The following is a 20,234-nucleotide window of genomic DNA, read 5'->3' as shown; positions in this document are numbered from 1 at the left end:
AGCGCGTCCGGATGACCGCACCCTTTCTTTTGTAAGAAATTCTGTCTCATGGCGACAGTAAAACCAGTCCACAGCGCGTCCGGATGACCGCACCCTTACTTTTGTAAGAAATTCTGCCTCATGGCGACAGTAAAAATAGTCCACAGGGCGTCCAGATGACCGCACCCTTATATTTGTAAGAAATTTTGTCTCATGGCGACCGTAAAACAGTTCACAGCGCGTCCGGATGACCGCACCCTTTCTTTTGTAAGAAATTCTGTCTCATGGCGACAGTAACAACAGTCGCCAGCGTGTCTGGATGACCGCACCCTTACTTTTGTAAGAAATTCTGTCTCATGGCGACAGTAAAAATAGTCCACAGCGCGTCCGGATGACCGCACCCTTATATTTGTAAGAAATTTTGTCTCATGGCGATCGTAAAACAGTTCACAGCGCGTCCGGACGACCGCACCCTTACTTTTGTAAGAAATTCTGTCTCATTGCGACAGTAAAACAGTCCACATCGCGTCCGGATGACCGCACCCTTACTTTTGTAAGAAATTTTGTCTCATGGCGACAGTACAAACAGTCCACAGCGCGTCCGGATGACCGCACCCTTATATTTGTAAGAAATTCTGTCTCATGGCGACCGTAAAACAGTTCACAGCGCGTCCGGATGACCGCACCCTTTCTTTTGTAAGAAATTCTGTCTCATGGCGACAGTAAAACCAGTCCACAGCGCGTCCGGATGACCGCACCCTTACTTTTGTAAGAAATTCTGTCTCATGGCGACAGTAAAAATAGTCCACAGGGCGTCCAGATGACCGCACCCTTATATTTGTAAGAAATTTTGTCTCATGGCGACCGTAAAACAGTTCACAGCGCGTCCGGATGACCGCACCCTTTCTTTTGTAAGAAATTCTGTCTCATGGCGACAGTAACAACAGTCCACAGGGCGTCCAGATGACCGCACCCTTATATTTGTAAGACATTTTGTCTCATGGCGACCGTAAAACAGTTCACAGCGCGTCCGGATGACCGCACCCTTTCTTTTGTAAGAAATTCTGTCTCATGGCGACAGTAACAACAGTCCACAGCGTGTCTGGATGACCGCACCCTTACTTTTGTAAGAAATTCTGTCTCATGGCGACAGTAAAAATAGTCCACAGCGCGTCCGGATGACCGCACCCTTATATTTGTAAGAAATTTTGTCTCATGGCGATCGTAAAACAGTTCACAGCGCGTCCGGACGACCGCACCCTTACTTTTGTAAGAAATTCTGTCTCATTGCGACAGTAAAACAGTCCACATCGCGTCCGGATGACCGCACCCTTACTTTTGTAAGAAATTCTGTCTCATGGCGACAGTACAAACAGTCCACAGCGCGTCCGGATGACCGCACCCTTATATTTGTAAGAAATTCTGTCTCATGGCGACCGTAAAACAGTTCACAGCGCGTCCGGATGACCGCACCCTTTCTTTTGTAAGAAATTCTGTCTCATGGCGACAGTAACAACAGTCCACAGCGTGTCTGGATGACCGCACCCTTACTTTTGTAAGACATTCTGTTTCATGGCGTCAGTAACAACAGCCCACAGCGTGTCTGGATGACCGCACCCTTACTTGTGTAAGGCATTCTGTCTCATAACGATAGTAACATCAGTCCACAGCGTGTCCGGATGACCGCACCCTAACTTTTGTAAGAAATTCTGTCTCTTGTCTCTATCTATCTATCTATCTATGATCTATCATATGGTCAAACGTTCAAACTCCTAAACTTTTGTTTGTTGTATAATTGCTGTTCCATCAGAATGTGACCGAAGAGGTGATGAGACATTTTGATGATTCAGGAAATAGATGAAATGATATTTCTAGAAGATGCTGCAATTTAAAAATAATTCATTCAGAAGGTACGCATAAGGGAAACACTGTGAAACTTGGTTTACATATTTTGGTTTGGTAAGTAGTCATAGTAAAAAAAACATAACAAAACTAGCAAAATTTAATATTTGTTTAGTACCTTAGCTTTGCAAGTCTAAGTGCTAAGTCTAAGGAGGCCCTCAACGTGCTTGAAGTTTGTATCGGAAAACTTTTTCTACTGTATGCAGATATCCTAAGTTTTCGATTTTTGCCGCTAAGTGGCGCTGTAATAAAACCTATGATATTCTTGTAGGTGATTTTATGCTAAAAACTTTGTCAAAGACTGCAAAGTGATCCGAAGCCTGTGAAAAAAATAGTTATACGCTTGGCAAAATGAGGCGAAGCATTGGGATTTTATTATTGATATTACTATGATTGTACTCCAGCAATCCCTTAGAAGGTTACTCTGGCAATGCCAAATCAGCTACACTTACACAAGTAACCAAATAGATAACTGTTAAAGACTATCTTAAGTGTATGTGACCTTCTATTGTAAGAGAGATGGACGCCTGCTACCTGAGCTTGCTTGTCAATGTGAGTTAGAGAGAAGATAGTAATGATTGCAATCGCTTGCTCACGGCAGATAGTGGTGAACTCCTGCGGTACATATGCGAATATTTGAAGGAAAACTTTGCAAAAATTCAGCTCCTCAAATGTCACCGAAACGTCGGACAAGATAAAATAGCAATGTTTGGACATTGTCGAAACTGAAAAGTCATTCTTGTCTTCAATTCCATCACAGTCGAAATCGATAACTACTATAATTTTCGACATCCATTTTGTCAAACGTCTTATTTACTCCAATTAAAAAAATCACATACCCTGCTTCGCGAATAGGAGCTTTAAGCCAACTGTGTTATCTTCAACGCTCCATAATCCTACCAAATAGGAAACTCTTTCAACATGATTACATAAACTCAGAAACTTTACGATTATCACCTCTCTTGGGTAATAAGCCATAAACAACAATAGGAAAAAAGAGGTGCGTACAAGTGTGCAGACATGTGCAATGTGTGGTCAATCATAGGAAAACCGCGATATCATCGGAAGGTGTGCGTACACAATTGTGCGCATAAACAGGTGCGGTTTATGATTATCGCCAGCCGCAACAACAATACGCGCGCCGGATGCGCACCTTGCCGAACGATTAGGTTATGGTACCTAGGTACTTGGCGTTAATAAGGTTATGGGGTGAAAATTTATCCAATTGTCGTTGTTTTGCAATCAAGTGCGGTGGTTGAACCTCCTTAGCAGTATTTCAAGCAAAGGTATGACGACCTACCGGTAGGTATGTCTTAAATTGATTACGACCTCTAGTGTTGGAGAATTGGAGAGTTTTAAGTCAATGCTTGCTGAACAAGTGTCGATGACCACTGTACTTTTTTCAGCGAAGGGAAGTCCAATCAAGTTCAACTTGCTATTCGTATAATTCAGAAGTTTGAGAACTCATAAGCAATGTTTATTATCTTTTTCATTGCCTTCTGATTAGACGTACCGTGACATCTAGGAGGAAACCTGCTACAGTCGACTCTCCACATGTCGATGTTCTACATCTCGATATCTCTCCCTATCTCGATGGTTTGGTCGGTCCCTTCAATCTGCATGCATTTTACCTTTCTACATGTCGATATCTCCTTATCTCGATATCTCTCTATCTCGATGCAATCTCGTTCGTTTTTGTTCGAGATTTTCTCTCCATATGTCGATATGTCCGTTTTTACAGGTTGCTAGATCTCGTTTCTTAGGTGCAAAACATTCTGTGAAAGTGAAGTGACATCTGTTTGTTGACGTTTTTTCCTAGTTACGGACGATTTTTCAATCTAGTGTGCATTACAAATTTGTTCTAGAGTTCGATCTCTCCCTATCTCGATGGTCCCTTCAATATCGAGATGTAGAGAGTCAACTGTAATCACTTCCACATCCATTAGCTAAGGGATTTCTTCGCTAAACGTACCATTACACCATTTGTTCGTTGCATGAAAGGCACGAAGATACTGATTGTTCAAGGAAGTCTTAGAAATTCACATTCTGAAAAAAATCCTGAACGGACCGGGAATCGAACCCGGTCACCCTTAGACTGATCTCGTAGAATAGCTGCGCATTCACTGGGTCACTGACCCAATAATTGTATACAATTGCGTTTAGTAGTTTATCTGTCACATCTCCCTCTTCTTTACTTTGTTAAACAGCTCTCCAAGACTCTTTCCCATGACATTAATCCTAAGAAAATGTTTACCTCGTTAAACTACCAACAACTAATAGTGCCTGACTACAGCCATATACTATACTTAGTCAGAACTCTTAGCGAATGCACTAGCCAACAACCATTATCGGTACTTGCCATCATGCATCGCATATTGCAAATCCTCCAATACATGTCCCACATCTCCGCTCACCGCAACCAGTCCGCCACCGCCTCGAACATCTGGCATTCCATTCAACCCCGATGACCCTGCACAAACCAATCGAGCGGAACCTCGGCTTGCACCCAAACAAACAGCCTCCCCCCACTCGAAGAATTCCCTAATGAACACATAAGCTTTAGCGGTCGACTCAAAAACATGGCTTCTTCTGTGGGTTTTCTACATCGACCGTCACCGCCGCCATCAGTGCATCTCACCAACGACCCTTGCGTTTGGCTTTCGCCCGCGGAACGATGAGCTGTGAATTGATTTATTTCACCAAGTTGGAACAGACGACGACGACGACGCGACGGCAAGACTTTATTGCAGGTTGGCCGGTCCGGTGTTGGTAAAAGAAATAAGAGACCGCACAAAAGAAAGTGAATTTCTCGAATTTTTCGAGACCCTGCTGCAATTTCAGCAGTGGCTACAGATGCACTTTGCTAGTCACGATGGATCAGAAGATAAAAGTCTGCGACAAAATTTGAAATGACCACTTTTGCCTTAATAATATCATGCGACAGGCACAAAGGTAATTCTTTCACATGATTTTACTTTCCTTGTCCGTTCTTCGTCAGTTCTTTGACTATCCTTTGTCTGTTTCTCCACTATTTCTTTTATTTCCTGTCTGTTTCTTGAAAATTCCATGTTTGTTCATTTCCTGTTTCTACCCAAGTATTATTTTCGCTTTATTCAGGTTTTAGGACAATTTTTAGTACCCTTTGTTTTCCATGACCTTCTGTTCTGTTGCCTGCTCTTTATTTATCCTTTTTCTATTCTTTGTCTGTTTTTTTTTGTTCAAATTATCATATTTGGATTTATTTAGCTTTCAGGTCCTTTTTCAAAACTGAATTCAGTCTCCCTGACCACCATAAACTTTATTTGTTACGTTGGTTGTTTCTTTCTTGTATGTTCTTTATCTGGTGTTTTTTTTATGACAAGAAACGAATCTTGCCTTCATTGTCTTCCGTGTCTTCTTCGACTTCCTTGTCGTCCTTGTCGTCCGTGTCTTCCCTGTCTTCCTTGTCTTCCTTGTGTTCCTTGTCTTCCTTGTCGTCCTTGTCGTCCGTGTCTTCCCTGTCTTCCTTGTCTTCCTTGTGTTCCTTGTCTTCCTTGTCTTCCTTGTTTTCCTTGCCTTCCTTGTCTTCCTTGTCTTCCTTGTTTTCCTTGCCTTCCTTGTCTTCCTTGTCTTCCTTGTCTTCCTTGTCTTCCTTGTCTTCCTTGTCTTCCTTGTCTTCCTTGTCTTCCTTGTCTTCCTTGTCTTCCTTGTCTTCCTTGTCTTCCTTGTCTTCCTTGTCTTCCTTGTCTTCCTTGTCTTCCTTGTCTTCCTTGTCTTCCTTGTCTTCCTTGTCTTCCTTGTCTTCCTTGTCTTCCTTGTCTTCCTTGTCGTCCTTGTCTTCCTTGTCTTCCTTGTCTTCCTTGTCTTCCTTGTCTTCCTTGTCTTCCTTGTCTTCCTTGTCTTCCTTGTCTTCCTTGTCTTCCTTGTCTTCCTTGTCTTCCTTGTCTTCCTTGTCTTCCTTGTCTTCCTTGTCTTCCTTGTCTTTCTTTGTTTTCCTTGTCTTCCTTGTCTTTCTTGTCTTCCTTGTCTCTCTTGTCTTCCTTGTCTTCCTTGTCTTCCTTGTCATTCTTGTCTTCTTTGTCTTCCTTGTCTTCCTTGTCTTCCTTGTCTTCCTTGTCTTCCTTGTCTTCCTTGTCTTCCTTGTCTTCCTTGTCTTCCTCGTCTTCCTTATCTTCCTTGTCTCCCTTGTCTTCCTTATCTTCCTTGTCCTTCTTGTCTTTCTTGTCTTATTTGTTTTACTTGGTTTTGTTGTCTTCTTTGTATCATTTCTTGTCTGCCTTGTGTGCTTTTTTGCTAAAGTCGAACTTCGATTGAGTGTAATTTGTTTTGTACCTTCCTCATCATTATTAGTCGTCGAAATCCGACCCATAGTGCTTCGCCTGGTAAGCTGTGGTGTACTTCTACGATGCAGACCAGACTCAACACCGCAGCGGAAATCTGACAATGAGCCGAATTTACGTGGTTTGCAATCAGGTAGTGACAAAAGTCATTCGTAGCGTTGTTTACTGCAGCCGTACCAGCCTACCAAGTGGAAGAATGTTGCGTTGGTTTCATCGGTTTCCGACAAGCCCTGGCCGATACACCTGGCCTGGCGTAGTAGTTTCGCGCAATTTTCACCGAGGCATACGGGAACTTTATTTGGCGCATTTTTCATCGTCTGATGCAGCCCCCGTGGCACTTCCTTCGAATTGTCGTTGCAGGTTATGAAATAGAGTATGGCGCGCAGCGGCGGCGAAGACGACAAAGTCTACCGCGTTGCCGTGTAATTATCGAACGCGCTCAAAGCTCAAAGCCTTTTCATCGGCTGTGCGCGTTGCGTTCGTTCGCGGTCCGTTCCCATCATGAAGGAAGCGGACGTATTTACCATATCGTCGCCGACGACGACGTCGTCGTGCTGTGGTCGTAAAACCCTTTATACCTGCTTAAATCTTGATGCCGGTTATACTGGCACCTACTACGGTTGGAGCCTTGAGCTGGGCGCGGGCTAACGCTGCTGGAGGGTCTTTTCCTGCATGCATTTATTAAATATGCCAGTGACACCTATTGCCACGCAGCCAGTTATCTAACTCTACTGCCATCATCGAAACGGCCGGCATGCACGGATGGACGGGCAATGTGATGGCCTGGTGCGTATCATCATCATCCACTATCGGGTGGAAATGCTTTCGATATAACATGAACCTGTCACTGGCACTGCATGCCTAATGTTATTACCACCGTGGGAGCCTGAATGCAGTGAACATTCAATATTCAATCGTTGAGGATCAAAATTCGATAGCGCGAAATTAGGCGAAACTTTGGAGGAAGATGAAAAATACAGATTTTGGTCACCGAAACGAAAATTCGAAGATATTTCTAGGAAATCTTTTCCCAAAATCTACTACAATTTTTTGTACAAATTTGACAGAAATACAATCAAAACACTCTTTAAGTTGATGCTCTCTGATTTTGCGAATTCTGGTGCTGTTTGACATCATTCATTAAAGGCAAGTTTAGCTCCCTGAAGTGTAGTGCAAGGAAGAATCTCAGCAAAAAATACTACAGCAATCTTTAAAACAGCTCATTAGAAAATCCACAGAAGAAAAGGGCTTGACTGTCCAAAGACTATCATTATGAAATATATTTCAATTTTATGAAGAAATATTCAAAAAATGTAATTCCTCCATAAATTTTTCTAGCGAAATTGCTTTTTTTTTCTTTCAGAAATACGTCTAATGGTTCTCCAGCAACACTAACTATTAATTCTGAAATTTTCCGATGAATTCCTGAGTTTGCGCTTTTTTATTTCAGAAAATTTTTCAAAAAATTCTACAGTAGTTATTTTGAAATTTGTCCAAGGATTTCGTCGGAAAATATTATTAGAATTACCTCATACATTTTTTTTTTTCAAAAAATATCTTCTAATAGTTCATTCGAAAATTTCCCTTATGGAATGCTTTGAAATTCCTCCAGAAATTTCGCATAAAATTGTTTTAGAAAAGTCGTGCATTGATTGCTTCAGAAATGTATTCGAGACTTTCTTCAGAACTTCCTCTAGATTTTTTTTCAGACATTCGTCCACACATTCCAGCAGATATTCCTCTGGATTTTTATTCGGAAATTTATCCAGAGATTCCTTCAGAAACTGCTCCAGAAAATTCTACAGGATTTTTTTTTGAATAGAAGTTTTTATATATTTCTTGAAAAAATATTTTTTTAGATATTTCTCCAGGCAGTCTTTCATGGAATCCCCAAGAATTTCATCCAAAGATTCTTACAGAAAATCTCCCAGAAATCTTTTCAGAAATTTTTACAGAAATAAAAAAAAACAGGGATTCTTTCGAAAGTTTGCTTTAGGGATTCTTTCATAAACTTCTTGAAGATTTTTTGTGGAGGAATTCATTCCTCTAAGAATTTCTTCTGAGCTGAGTCTTCGAAAATATTCATTCGAAAATTTTCTTTATTAAATGATGTTAAATTCTTCCAGAAATTTCAAACAGAAAACTTTTGAAAAATCTTGCATGGATTGCTTCAGAAATATCCCCAAAAATTTCTTCAGAACTATGTTCAGTCTTTTTTTTCAGAAACTCGTCCAAGCATTCCTTCAGATAGGGAATCGCGCCACTTGGGCGGTGGCTTCTATTTTCGTCGGTTTTCCGCTATAACTCAGTCAAATTTAAACCAATTGACACAATTTTTGGGATGCGGTGAGATAGGTATAGTATCTACCCGTGTACAACATTTCAAGTCAATTGGTTCAAAATTGACTGAGTTATAGTGGAAAACAGACGAATATAGAAGCCACCGTCCAAGAGGCGCGATACCCTATACCTCTTAATATTTATACTTACAGAAATTTATCCAAAGATTTCTTCAGAAATTCCTCCAGGTATTGCTTTAGAAAATTTTACAGGATTTTTTTCTCATATTCTTCCAAGAAGGTTTCCAGGAAGTTTTCCATAGATTTTATGAATAATTAGATTCCTCCTATTTTTTTCCATGCCTTCCATCCCAAAATCGTCCATGGAATCCCATGTAAAAATCATCAAAAATTCATACCAAAAATCTATGATGGATCTTCTCAAAAATTTTTGCAGAACTAAAAATATCTCCAGCGATTTCTCACTATGTTCTTGAGTATTTTTAGAAATAAATAGGAATTTATTCAGAAATTCCTCTAAAAATTTCTTCTAAACTACCGTCGTTGGGCATAGCTTCTGAAATTCCTTTAAAAACATCTCCATGGATTCCTTTAGAAAATCTTTAATGAATTTCTTCCGAAATTACTTCATAAATTCTTTAAAAAAATCATTTAGGAATTCTTCCACGATTTTCTTCAAAAATTATTCCAGAAGTACCTCCATCAAGTCACACACATTTGTCAAAAAGACTCCCTGAAAAAAGTCATCAATGAGTTCTTTCAGAAACTTCTCCAGGGATTAGTTCAGATAATCTTCTAGGGACTTCTAGTAATCCTCAGGTTAATTTGAAGATTTTTTATTTGCATATTTTCAAAATTTGTTCAGAAATTCTTCCAGAGATTCCTACAGGATTATATAACGAATTTCTCAAGGATTTCCTTCCATAAATCTTGGATTCCCTTGAAAATTCCCGAAAAAATGTCTCCGGAAATTTCTTCTGGATATTTTTCAGAAAATTGTACGGGTTTCTTTTTTTTATTTTTTTCAAAAAGGCTTCCAGCTTTTTTTTTCAAGCATCCAATCACAAAATTTTCCATGGAATCCCAAAATAAAACATCCATAAATTCAAACCAAAAATCTCTGAGGGATCTTTTTAAAAATTTCTTCAGAACTGAACAAAAATCTCCAGCGATTCCTCACTAATTTCTTGAGGATTGTTAGAAATGAATAAGATTTTTTTAGAAATTACTCTTAAAATTTCTTCTGAGTTATCTTCAGAAATCTTTCCAGAGATTTCTCCAACGAAATGGAAGCTTTCCAGGGATTTCTTGTTAAAAAATATCATTCCAGGAAATTCTTCAAGCATTTCAAAACAAAATCTTTTAAGGATTTTTTAAGAATAATCTCTTGAGATTCTTACAGAAAACTTTCACGGATCGCTTCAGTAATTCTTCAAGAGATTTTTTACAAAATCTTCTAGGGATTCATTCCGAAATTGTCTTCATGGATTCCCAAATAAATTCATTTAAAATCATATTCGAAAAAAAAATCGTTTTCTAAAAGAAAATTTCTCCACAATTATACTAACATTTTTTCAGAAAAAGCTCCAGAGACTCGTCCAGTGCTCCAAGTATCTCTTCGGAAATTAAAAAAATTCCAGAAATTCTAACAGAAATTCATGAAGATATCCCCCACGACTTCCTCCTGATATTCCTCTATTATTTTTACTATGAAATCCTCCATTTACTTTAGGTAAATTATTCCAGCATTTTGAAGGGGATTTCTACTGAATGTCATAAGAAATTGTCAAGGAATATTTAAAAAGGTTTTTTTTTCTTTGGATATACCTCTAGGAATTTCTTGTAAAATTTCTCCAGGATGTTTCTCTAAAAAAAATCTCAAAAGATCTCTGCCAAGGATTTCCTGAGGAGTTTCTTCAGTTAACCCCAAAGAATGTCGTTAGAAAATCCTCTATTTGTTTCTTCGGGAATTTCCCTCAAATTCCTTCAACCTTTCCTTCGGGAATTGTTTCTAGAATTTCTCCAGTGATTTCTACAGGAATTCAACCAGAGATTTTTTCGTAACTTCAATTTGGATTCATGTAGAGATTTCTCCAGAACCAAATTTAAAAATTTAAGTATTTCTTCGAAAATTAAAGTAGAGATTTTTCCATGGATTTTTTTTTAGAAATTCCCCCAGAAATTCTTACAGAATTTCATACAGGTATTCACCTATGACATCCTCCTGACATTCCTCAATTTGTTTAACTATAAATTCCTCCAGAATTTCATTTCAAAACTTATACAGAATTTTACCGGGGGAATGTTAAGGAGGATTTTTCTTGGAATATTAACATTTTTTTTTCTTAAGATTTAGGTAATCTCCAGGAATTTCTTTAAAGGTATCTTCAGGATTTTGTTTTCTGAAAAAAATGGAAAGGACTCTGCCAGGGGAAATGAATGTTTTCAAAAAATCTTCTTTTAGTTTTTTTTAGAAATTTACCTCAAATTCCTTCAGCTATTCCACCAAGGATTGTTTCAAGAATTTCACTACGGAGTTTTAAAAGAATTCAACCAGAGATTTGTTTGTAAATTCCATATGCATTCATTTGGAGACATCTTCAGAAACAAATTAAAAAATTCTTCCATGAATTCCTACTGAAATTTCTCAAGAATAATACCTGAATTTCTTCAGAAATATCACCAGAGACTCAATGAGAACTTCAAGTATTTCTTTGGGAATTCCAACAAAGATTTTCCATGGACTTTTCTTGAAAATTCATATGAGGAGTTCTATCAAACACCGAAATTCCTTGATATATATTAAGCTCTTTTTTTTCGAGAGGTGGTATTTTTTTTGCAAAGCAAAACAGTTATCACATTATTTTGCCAAGGAAAAGGAATAAAGCTGACAGAAAATAGTGAAATCTTTTTGGAAGTAATTTCTCGTATCAATTCAAAAAGTTGTTACTTATTTTAGAGAATGTTTCTCTCGCATTTCTAGATTTTTTAAAGAATTATTGAAAAATTCTCGATCAAAGTTTTGAAAGAGAACTACGAGAGATTCAGATTGACACTTTTAATGACTTCATGAAGCAGGTGTGGCCGAACTTGACAGGTTTTTTTTGTGAAACGTTTGAAGTAATGATTTTAGGAAGCAATGTTTTACGATATTCTGAGAAGAATTTCTGTTGAACATTTGGATTTAAAGTCTTGAAACTTTTTTTTAATCCCATAGAAGTTCCAAAAGATAATTTAAAACTTTTACCAGGGATGATGACATAAATGTCCCTACACAGCTAATCGCGTTCGGTAATTCTCAACCGCTGAGCGTTCGGTAATGGATTCTTAACGGAATTCTGTAAAAAAATACCAAATTTCGGTAAAATGTTATCGTTTATCTGTCAAACTCTAACGAACTTCGGTGAAAGCTGCTTCCTTTACCGAATTTTTCCTGTAAAACAAACTTAACGGTTGAGATTTCGGTAAAACATTACCGAAGTCGGTGATTTTTTCTAACTGTGTAAAAAAGAATAACGTGCCTCTGGAGCTGTCCTTCTGATCTATATATATAAATGAATTTCTGTCTGTCTGTCTGTCGGACTGACCCTTATGGATTCGGAAACTACTGGCCGATTGGCTTAAATTTTGTATGTGGAGGTTTTTCTGACCGGGCGTTAGAAAAAATCACCGACTTCGGTAATGTTTTACCGAAATCTCAACCGGTTAGTTTCGGTAAAGGTAGCAACTTTTACCGAAATTCGTAAGAGTTTGACAGATAAACGATAACATTTTACAGAAATTTGGTAATCTTTTACAGAATTTCGTAGAAAACCCATTACCGAACGCTCAGCGGTTGAGATTTTGGTAAAAATTACCGAACGCGATTAGCTGTGTAAAATTCTTAGCATATGCACACCATATGATGTGAGATCCCTCCCCCTCTTGAAAGGGGGGCTCCCATACAAGGGAATTTGCGGAGGACGTCTCTATGGTGCTGAATGTCAAAACACACAGTAGGCAGGCAGAACGACGTTTGCCGGGACAGCTAGTATTTATCCTATTGATTCCTTCACCAAACGACCAACGAATTGTCCCAGAGATTTTCTTTTGAATCCATTCTATGGATTCTACCGGGGATTCTTTTAAGGATTTTTGTAGAAATTGATTCAAGAATTCTATAGAAAGTTGAGGATTTTTTATAAAGGGGTGGTCATTAAATGATCATCTGTACCTTTTGAGAGATTATCTAGAGATTTCCGTAGGAATGTCTTCAGTGACTCTTCTTGAAGTTCCTACAAGGATTTATCTATGAATTCTCCAGCAGTTCTTTTCTGTTAATTCCGCCAAGGATTAATTTAGTAATTCCTATTGGGTACACAAGGAATTTTTCCAGCATGTTTCGTATGTTATTGTAACAATTGTATTTTTTTTTCAAATCTCACATTCTGAAACGAGTAAAAACGAAGCCATTAAGACCTCAGCAACGTCCCTACAATTACCGAAAATAAAAAAATAAAATACAATGAAGTAATTACAGTCCCATTTCCAACGGAACAATCCTCGCCGCCGGTTCAGGTTCTTCTCGGAAAACGATTCAGTCATCCATTTCCCCGCACTGATTGTCGACAGAAATTATTGTCATTATAAGGCATAAGCCCTGTTCAAACCCTTCCGACCAACGGCACCATACAGCAGCGCCAATGCCAAGCCCGTCCGTGTCGTCACGCGGATAATCGTCACTCTTACCTACCTTTTTGTTTCAGGACGTAGCCCTTCTTCCAGAGCCACCAAGCGAGGGCGCCCAGCAGCACGATTGCAAACAGCGTTCCAAAGATGGCACCGGCAATGTCACCTCCCCCGTAGCAGGAAGAAACCCCCATGTCGTCACCGCCGCTATCCATTTCTGAGAAGAATTACCTCTACACCACAGCACACTCAGCGGGGGGGATCTCTGAAGACCCACGAAATTGAAAAAAAAAAAAACAACAAATTCGCGTGCTTCTACGAAGTCCTCTGCGGGTTCTTTGTGCCGAACCGATCCACGAATTTCAAATAACAGGAATTCACTTCGACACGTATGGATTTTATTTTTTTTCGCTTTTTCGTTTTTTATATTTTTTTTTTTTTTTTTTTTTTGTTTCTTTGTTTTGTGTCCACAACAACAAATTTAGTATTTTTCACTTATTTTTCTGTGCTTTCGAATTTCTACAAGTTTTTTTTTCTTTCCTGAAACGAGTATTGGTTGTCGGTTTCAAGTTATGCAACCATTATCCGTATCTTTCTCTTTCTCTTGTGTTGTTGCGTTTCGAAGAATGGCCCCGTGGTGATTACTACCATTCACATATACTTTTTGTTATCTGCTTCGGTTCAATTGTTAAATTCCTCGCTGAAATGAGACAAAATAAAGACAAAGAAAAGAGGAAAATTTTACGTTAGTATGATACTGATACTCTGTGCTGTTGATGATGATGGGAGTTCATTCCCCAAGTTTTTTTTTTGTTTTGTTTTGGTGCAGCTTTTGGAGCGGCATTACTTTAGCAGCAGCCAAAGTGCGGAGGAACAAAACGATCGGAAATTATAGGTTTTATTATATTGTGCGAGCGCGCGGTGTTTTCATTTCGTTTGCATTAGGCACTCATTCAATCCGTACCGACTGGGGGATGCGACGACCGGTCGGTCGTAGAAACAGTTCACCGGGTGGTAAGTTCCGCGCTTTTTTTTTCTTTCATCCATGATTGAGTTGCATTCACGCGTGTGATTTCACCCAACCGGTAGGTAGGCATAATCAGACAGACAAATGAATGGCGGGTCGGAAATTTTATATATCCGTTCGCAACAATGTTTGCAATATCTTGCGACTGATCTGGAGATCTATTTGAAATATTTTTTTTTCTGAAATTTGAAGTGTGAAGTGACACCGAGTTTGCTGCCTGATTTTTTCAGAAATTAAACATTTAGATACAGTTTTTTTACAGTGTTGTACAGTTGACCTTGAAACTATTTAGCCCTTGAAGAAGGACTTGAATGGGCCGAAACGTTGACTATCGACTCACAACCGGACTCAACCCAGTTTTACCTTATCTCACGTACACGACGCATTTCAAAACCGCGCTTGTTGTTCACAACACGAACGCAATGGTACAGGGATTGCCAATGGCATGTAACACTTGTCTATGAAACATATTTCATCCTCACTAGAGCCACCATCTGGAGCAACTATGTACTAAATAATAAACTATCGAAAAGCTCCTGATCCTGATGCAGGTTGTCGATCAAGTCCTAATTCTTCAATATCAGCATGATCTAAGCAGGGGACTGTTATGGTCTTCTTGTTTTCTTACCCCGCATTAAAATTATGCTGCTGTGTTGAAAGATAGGTTGTCAGCTTGAGCCCTACGCTTGAGCCGCTGTTATGCTGGCTACGAAAACATTGCATTGGTGGGATAGGGATTCCAATTCCTTGGATCTAAGTGCGCCACCATCTCTCTGAAGCCACTTATTATGACAAAACCGCATGCTACGCGGAGCTGGACGGCGAGTACGACCGATTCCCAAGCCACGATGTCAAGATTATCATAGGAGATCTAAACGCTCAGGTAGGCCAGGAGGAGGATTGGAAAGTTAAACGCCTACAAGAACATCGCTCTTTTCTTACATAACCTCACCTGCACCGCCTCACGCGAAGTTTTTTTTCACGCCGCTGCCAGTTCAGTTGACCCGGCGCGCCGCTGCTCATATTTTTCTAAGCCACTGACAAAAATTTCTTACAACAAAGATTTATCTCTCTCGTCAGCATTTTACGAACCACATGTTTAGACCTGATGGCAATAGGGAATCGAGCCACTTTGGCAGTGGCCGATATTTTAGGCACTCTTTGCCCTAACTCAGTCAATTCTAAATCAATTGACTTGAAATTTTGTACACGGCTAGATACTATACGTATCTTACCGCTTTCCAAAAATTGTGTCAATTGATTTAAAATTAGATGAGTTATAGCAGAAAAGTGTCCAAAATAGAAGCCCTGCCGAGATGGTTCCATTTCCCTAATATGTAGCACTTGGTAAACTTTCAACAGTAATTGTACATTTTTTTAGCGAATTTTTGGCGTAGTTATCTAGAGATCTTTTATGATTTTTTTACAATATTTTTAATGATTACTTATTGCAATACTTAAAAGATCCATGCAAAAGCACAAGACGAGTTTTTTTTCTGTAATCATTAACGGATTATCAGTAAATTCTTAGCGGTATACTCATAAGGGCAAACACATTCACCTAAATGTACTTGGAAGATTTTTATAACAATGGGGCACGTTCGGTGTAGTACTAGATTTGTAGTAATGAGCTGAATTTTAGTATGGTGAGAAGGTCAGTTCTCTGTTTCTGCAATGAAATGGCACAAAAAGCGTGGGTATTATGATTCCTTGCCTAATTTGATGCTGTTTGAGCAAAACCTTGGATAACTATGTTGTTTATGTTGCAAGAAATGGAGAAAACAACAACACTGTTGCCCAAAGTTTTGCTTAAACAGCATCAAATTAGGCAAGGAATCATAATACCCACGCTTTTTGCACCATTTCATTGCAGAAACGGAGAATTGACCTTCTCACCATACTAAAATTCAGCTCATTACTACAAATCTAGTACTTCACCGATCTGTCCTATTTATGTATGACATTCTTGGAGGATTTCCATCATGGCGACTTTACAATACCCTCGGCATATTCCCGGTAAAATTTTAGTTATTGGTTGAGGCTTTGAATCGCCCATCCGATGGCGGATAGTTCGATTCCCGATTCTACTGTAAAGAGTTTTTTTAGGAATTTTTCTCGAGATTCCTACAGAGATTTCGTTCAGAAAGTTTTCCATGAATTTCTACAAGACTTCTTCCAGACTTTCTATTTGCAATTTTTCTACATGAACCTCCAGAAATTTCAGCTGGAATTCTACTAGATAACTTTCCATACCTAAGAAGTTACTCCATAAAATGCTTCAGGGCTTTCTCCGGGCATTTTTTCGGAAAACCATCCATGGTTTCCAGACTAGAAATCCTCTATATAGAGATGAGCGGAAGTTACATATGCCGATTTGGTAACGCTGTTTGTTTTGTTTATAACAGCTTCCAACACTTGCCACAAAGCTAGATGTTCAAACTTTGTGCGTGACTTTGTTATGGTGCAATTTGTTTTGTTTGCGTTTGCTAATTATGGTCGAACTTTTCTATCCGAAATTTTGAAAAAATAGCAGCGCAATCGAAGTAATCTGAAATGCATTGCAAAGTGTAGTTCTAATAATATCGACAGAAGTGAATCAAGCAGCATAAATGGAAGTTCTTTTAAGAAGTCCAGCTACAAAACTTCTTCATGAGAATTAGTTTTTGAAAGCAAAATTAATTAAATATTATCTTTTTACTACATTTTCATATGCCATCAACTTGTTCAGTACTAATTACAATACCGTGTAAACGACACATTCCTACAAACGATAAACATGCTCGTTTGGCTCACACTTTGACAGTTCTCTCAGCACGATTCGCTCACAATGGTCGCTTCCGCATATCTCTATAATATAGGATTACTATTCCAGACTATCTAACAACGGTTTTTTTCTCAGAAAATCAAGAATTCAGAATTCTTTAAGAAATTTCTTCAAATAATCTTCCAAATAGTCATTCAGCAATATTTTAAGTTAAGTTTCATCATAAATTTTCCAAAGAATTTCTTCAGATAACCTTCTTAAATTGCTCCATTGATTCCTTTAGGTCACGTAATTGCCATTTCTTTCCAGTAGATATTTCTTCAGAGATTTCTGTCGAAATTCATACAGAGATTTCTTCCAAGGAAGTCTTTATGAATTTTGAGTATTATTCTTTGAAGTATTGAGAAATATCTTTAAAAATAATTCCTAGAAACTTCTACAGAAATTGATTTGTAAGTTTCTCGTGATATTTTTCTGAGAATACTCACAGTAGTTTAAATGTTCTCCCAGTTATTTTTTTCAGAAACTTCTTTGAAAATTCGAATTCCCAAGGAATTTTGAAATTCTTTAAATAAATTCTCCATGAATTTTGGTAAGAGATTTCTCAAGAAATTTTCTATATATCAACTAGCTGAACCCGGCAAACTTTGTCTTGCCTACTGCGTTTTTTGACGTTTCAAGTCCCTAGCCAAGCCCAAGTCCCCGTTCAAAATGCATAGAAACCCGATTTGTAAAATCTCTCTATTTTCCCATGTTTTTTCCTTGGGTGAAAACTAACAGAACAAAACTTGGACGACCCAAATCGGGCCATCCGTTCGCAAGTTATGCGCGGTCCCACGTATGCCACTGCATTTTTATATATATAGATAAATAAATTCTTATAAGAATTCCATCAATGATATGTTGGTATTGTTTCTCTTTTACATGTGTTTCTCCAGAAATTTCTTCAGCAACTCATTCTAGAATTCCAACAGAAATTACCCTGAGATTATTTTAGATGTTCCTCCAGGGATTCTTTTAGGAGTATCTCCCGGGATTGCTACAGGCATAAGATAGAAGATAGATTTGAAGATTTATTCAAATATTCCTTCAAGGGTCCTTTCAGAAATTTCTACACGGATTCCTTCTAAAACTTCTTCAGGAATTCCTTCAGAAATCTTCAGTAGTTCAGGTATTTCTTCATGAATTAGGGTGCCTGTACCAATTATGGCACTACTTAAGGAAAACTATTTGTACAAAAATAACGACAAGACCAACGAATGTCATCAATATGTTAAAAGATAGCTTAGTTTCCATACTATACAGGAAAAATATCGAAACAGAGCCGAAACTTCTTTTAGTATTTATTATAGCGTGTACCAATGATAGGAACCCTATACCAATTATGGTTACATTTTTCAACTTCGGTTCCTTTTCGCACTATTTGCATGCATTCCTTATGGGACTAGCCATAACTGGTACACTATGACGAAAAAGGGTGCAAGGAAGCCGAAATTTTAAGGAAATTTTTTTATTTCTACCATAATTTGATCAAAATGTGGTGTTTAAATGAGTGCAACCATCTTTTGTGAACGTGATCTGTTGTTCACAATTTATTTCTTGTTGATTTTCTTCGTTAAAGAGTGAAAAATATACTATGGCGAATAATTGGTACTATAGCCATAATTGGTACACTTACCCCATAACAAAGAATTTCCTCACAAATGATTGCATGGGTTTTATTATAATATTGAAAAAAAAATCAGCAATTCTTTTGCAAATTCTTCCAAGAGTTTCTACATGTTCCAGGAATCCGTTAGAAAATTTCGTCAGGAGATACTGAAAGTTTTTTTTTAATATCATGCGGTTCCTTCAGAAGTATTTCCTGGAGTTCCTTTGGAGATTTCTTCAGGAATTCGTTTAGATATTTTTCCTCAGATTTTCACAGAAGTTCGTTATGAAATAACATATCAAATTCTCGCAAAAAAACATCAAGGGTTACTTGAGAAATTTTCTTATGGAGTTTCTGGAGATACCTTTTTCAAGTTTCCTGAAGAGAACAAAGTTTTCTGAGGCAGTTTCTGAAGCGATTGTTCAAGGAGCTGTTAGAGGAATCCATGGGGAATACATAGAGGAATTCCATGAGACGGCTCTGGAGAAATTACTAGACTGGGTTCATGAGCGACTTTTGGAAGAATTGAAGGAAAAATTCCTGGACAACTTTGAAGCTCGGAAAAAATTCTGAAGGAAAGGGTGTCTGCGGTAATTCGTGCAGAATTTTTAGACAAAGGTACTGGAGGAAATCTTGAAGGAATTCCTGGAGGATGTTCTTAAGGAGAAACCTCAAAGAGTCCCAATATGGCTGTCACAATGGCCGACTTGGACCTATACTCACGTTTTTAAGAGCACTAATCTTGAAAATTCATAAACAAATGCGCTCGATTTTGAAAACCTGCCTCTTTTTGCAAGTGAGCAAAGCCAGGATAAACAAGTGCGGCTCTTAAGTTTGTATGCAAAACGGCAATGGGATTTCTTGACGTTTCACCTTAAGCAAACTCTGGATGGAATAATGGAGATATTTTTGCACGAATTCTTGAAAGAATTTCTTGTAAAACATCTGACAGGTATTGGCGGACAAGAATGCCTGGAGTAATTTCTGAGGTGATCCCTAGAGGAATTTTCACTGGAAAATTTAAAAATTTAATACAAATCAGGAAGAATTCTTGAAAGAAACATTTATTTTTTTATTTTTTTTTGAAGGAATGCCTGGAAAATTGAAGAATGCTCTGCAGTAATTCCAAGCAGATTATCTTGAGATATTCCCGGTGAAACGCCAAGAAATAAGTCCTGAAGTGATTTGTGAAGGTTTTTCTGAACGAGTCTCTGAAAGATTCCTGGAGGGTCTCCGGCCAAATTTTTTAAACAATCTCTGACGAAAAGTCATAATAAATCTCAAGAGAAGCCTCTCTTTATTTTCACGCACCTCAAAAAAAAAACCCTTAACAATGTACGATACCGACAACCACCTGGTACGATCTAGAGCGACTGAAGTAATAGGATTTAACTTCGGCATATGCGCAGAATCTCGAGACAGCGTTGTTGGATTAGGTTCGTGTCGATATGGCCCCTGTTGAGGGAGGAATGCTGGAGTACAGTCACAGCAAGAGAACAAAAAACCCGACTTTTTGATGAAGCTAAGTGCGGGAAAATGGAACTGCTGTACCGTTCTCAAGAGACTCAGAAGTTCTACCAAGAGCTCAATATATCCTGCAAAGGCTTCGTGCTGCAAGCGAAAA

The 20,234-nt window shown here is 38.4% G+C and overlaps 1 protein-coding gene across 2 annotated transcripts in view; it reads right to left on the bottom strand.

Moving 5' to 3' along the window:
• Positions 1-20,234, bottom strand: part of LOC109413122 (formin-J) — a 401,246-nt gene that overhangs the window by 344,368 nt on the left and 36,644 nt on the right. For both annotated transcript variants that reach the window (XM_029857359.2, XM_029857358.2), the window contains exon 2: positions 13,233-13,868. In XM_029857359.2, coding sequence (XP_029713219.2) covers positions 13,233-13,383 — 151 coding nt within the window. In that variant the 5' untranslated portion in view covers positions 13,384-13,868. The remainder of the gene's footprint in view (positions 1-13,232; positions 13,869-20,234) is intronic.

The sequence above is a fragment of the Aedes albopictus genome, chromosome 3 (genome assembly GCF_035046485.1).
Source record: "Aedes albopictus strain Foshan chromosome 3, AalbF5, whole genome shotgun sequence".
Taxonomy (NCBI): Eukaryota; Metazoa; Arthropoda; class Insecta; order Diptera; family Culicidae; genus Aedes; species Aedes albopictus.
This window is presented reverse-complemented; position numbering and strand designations above follow the sequence as displayed.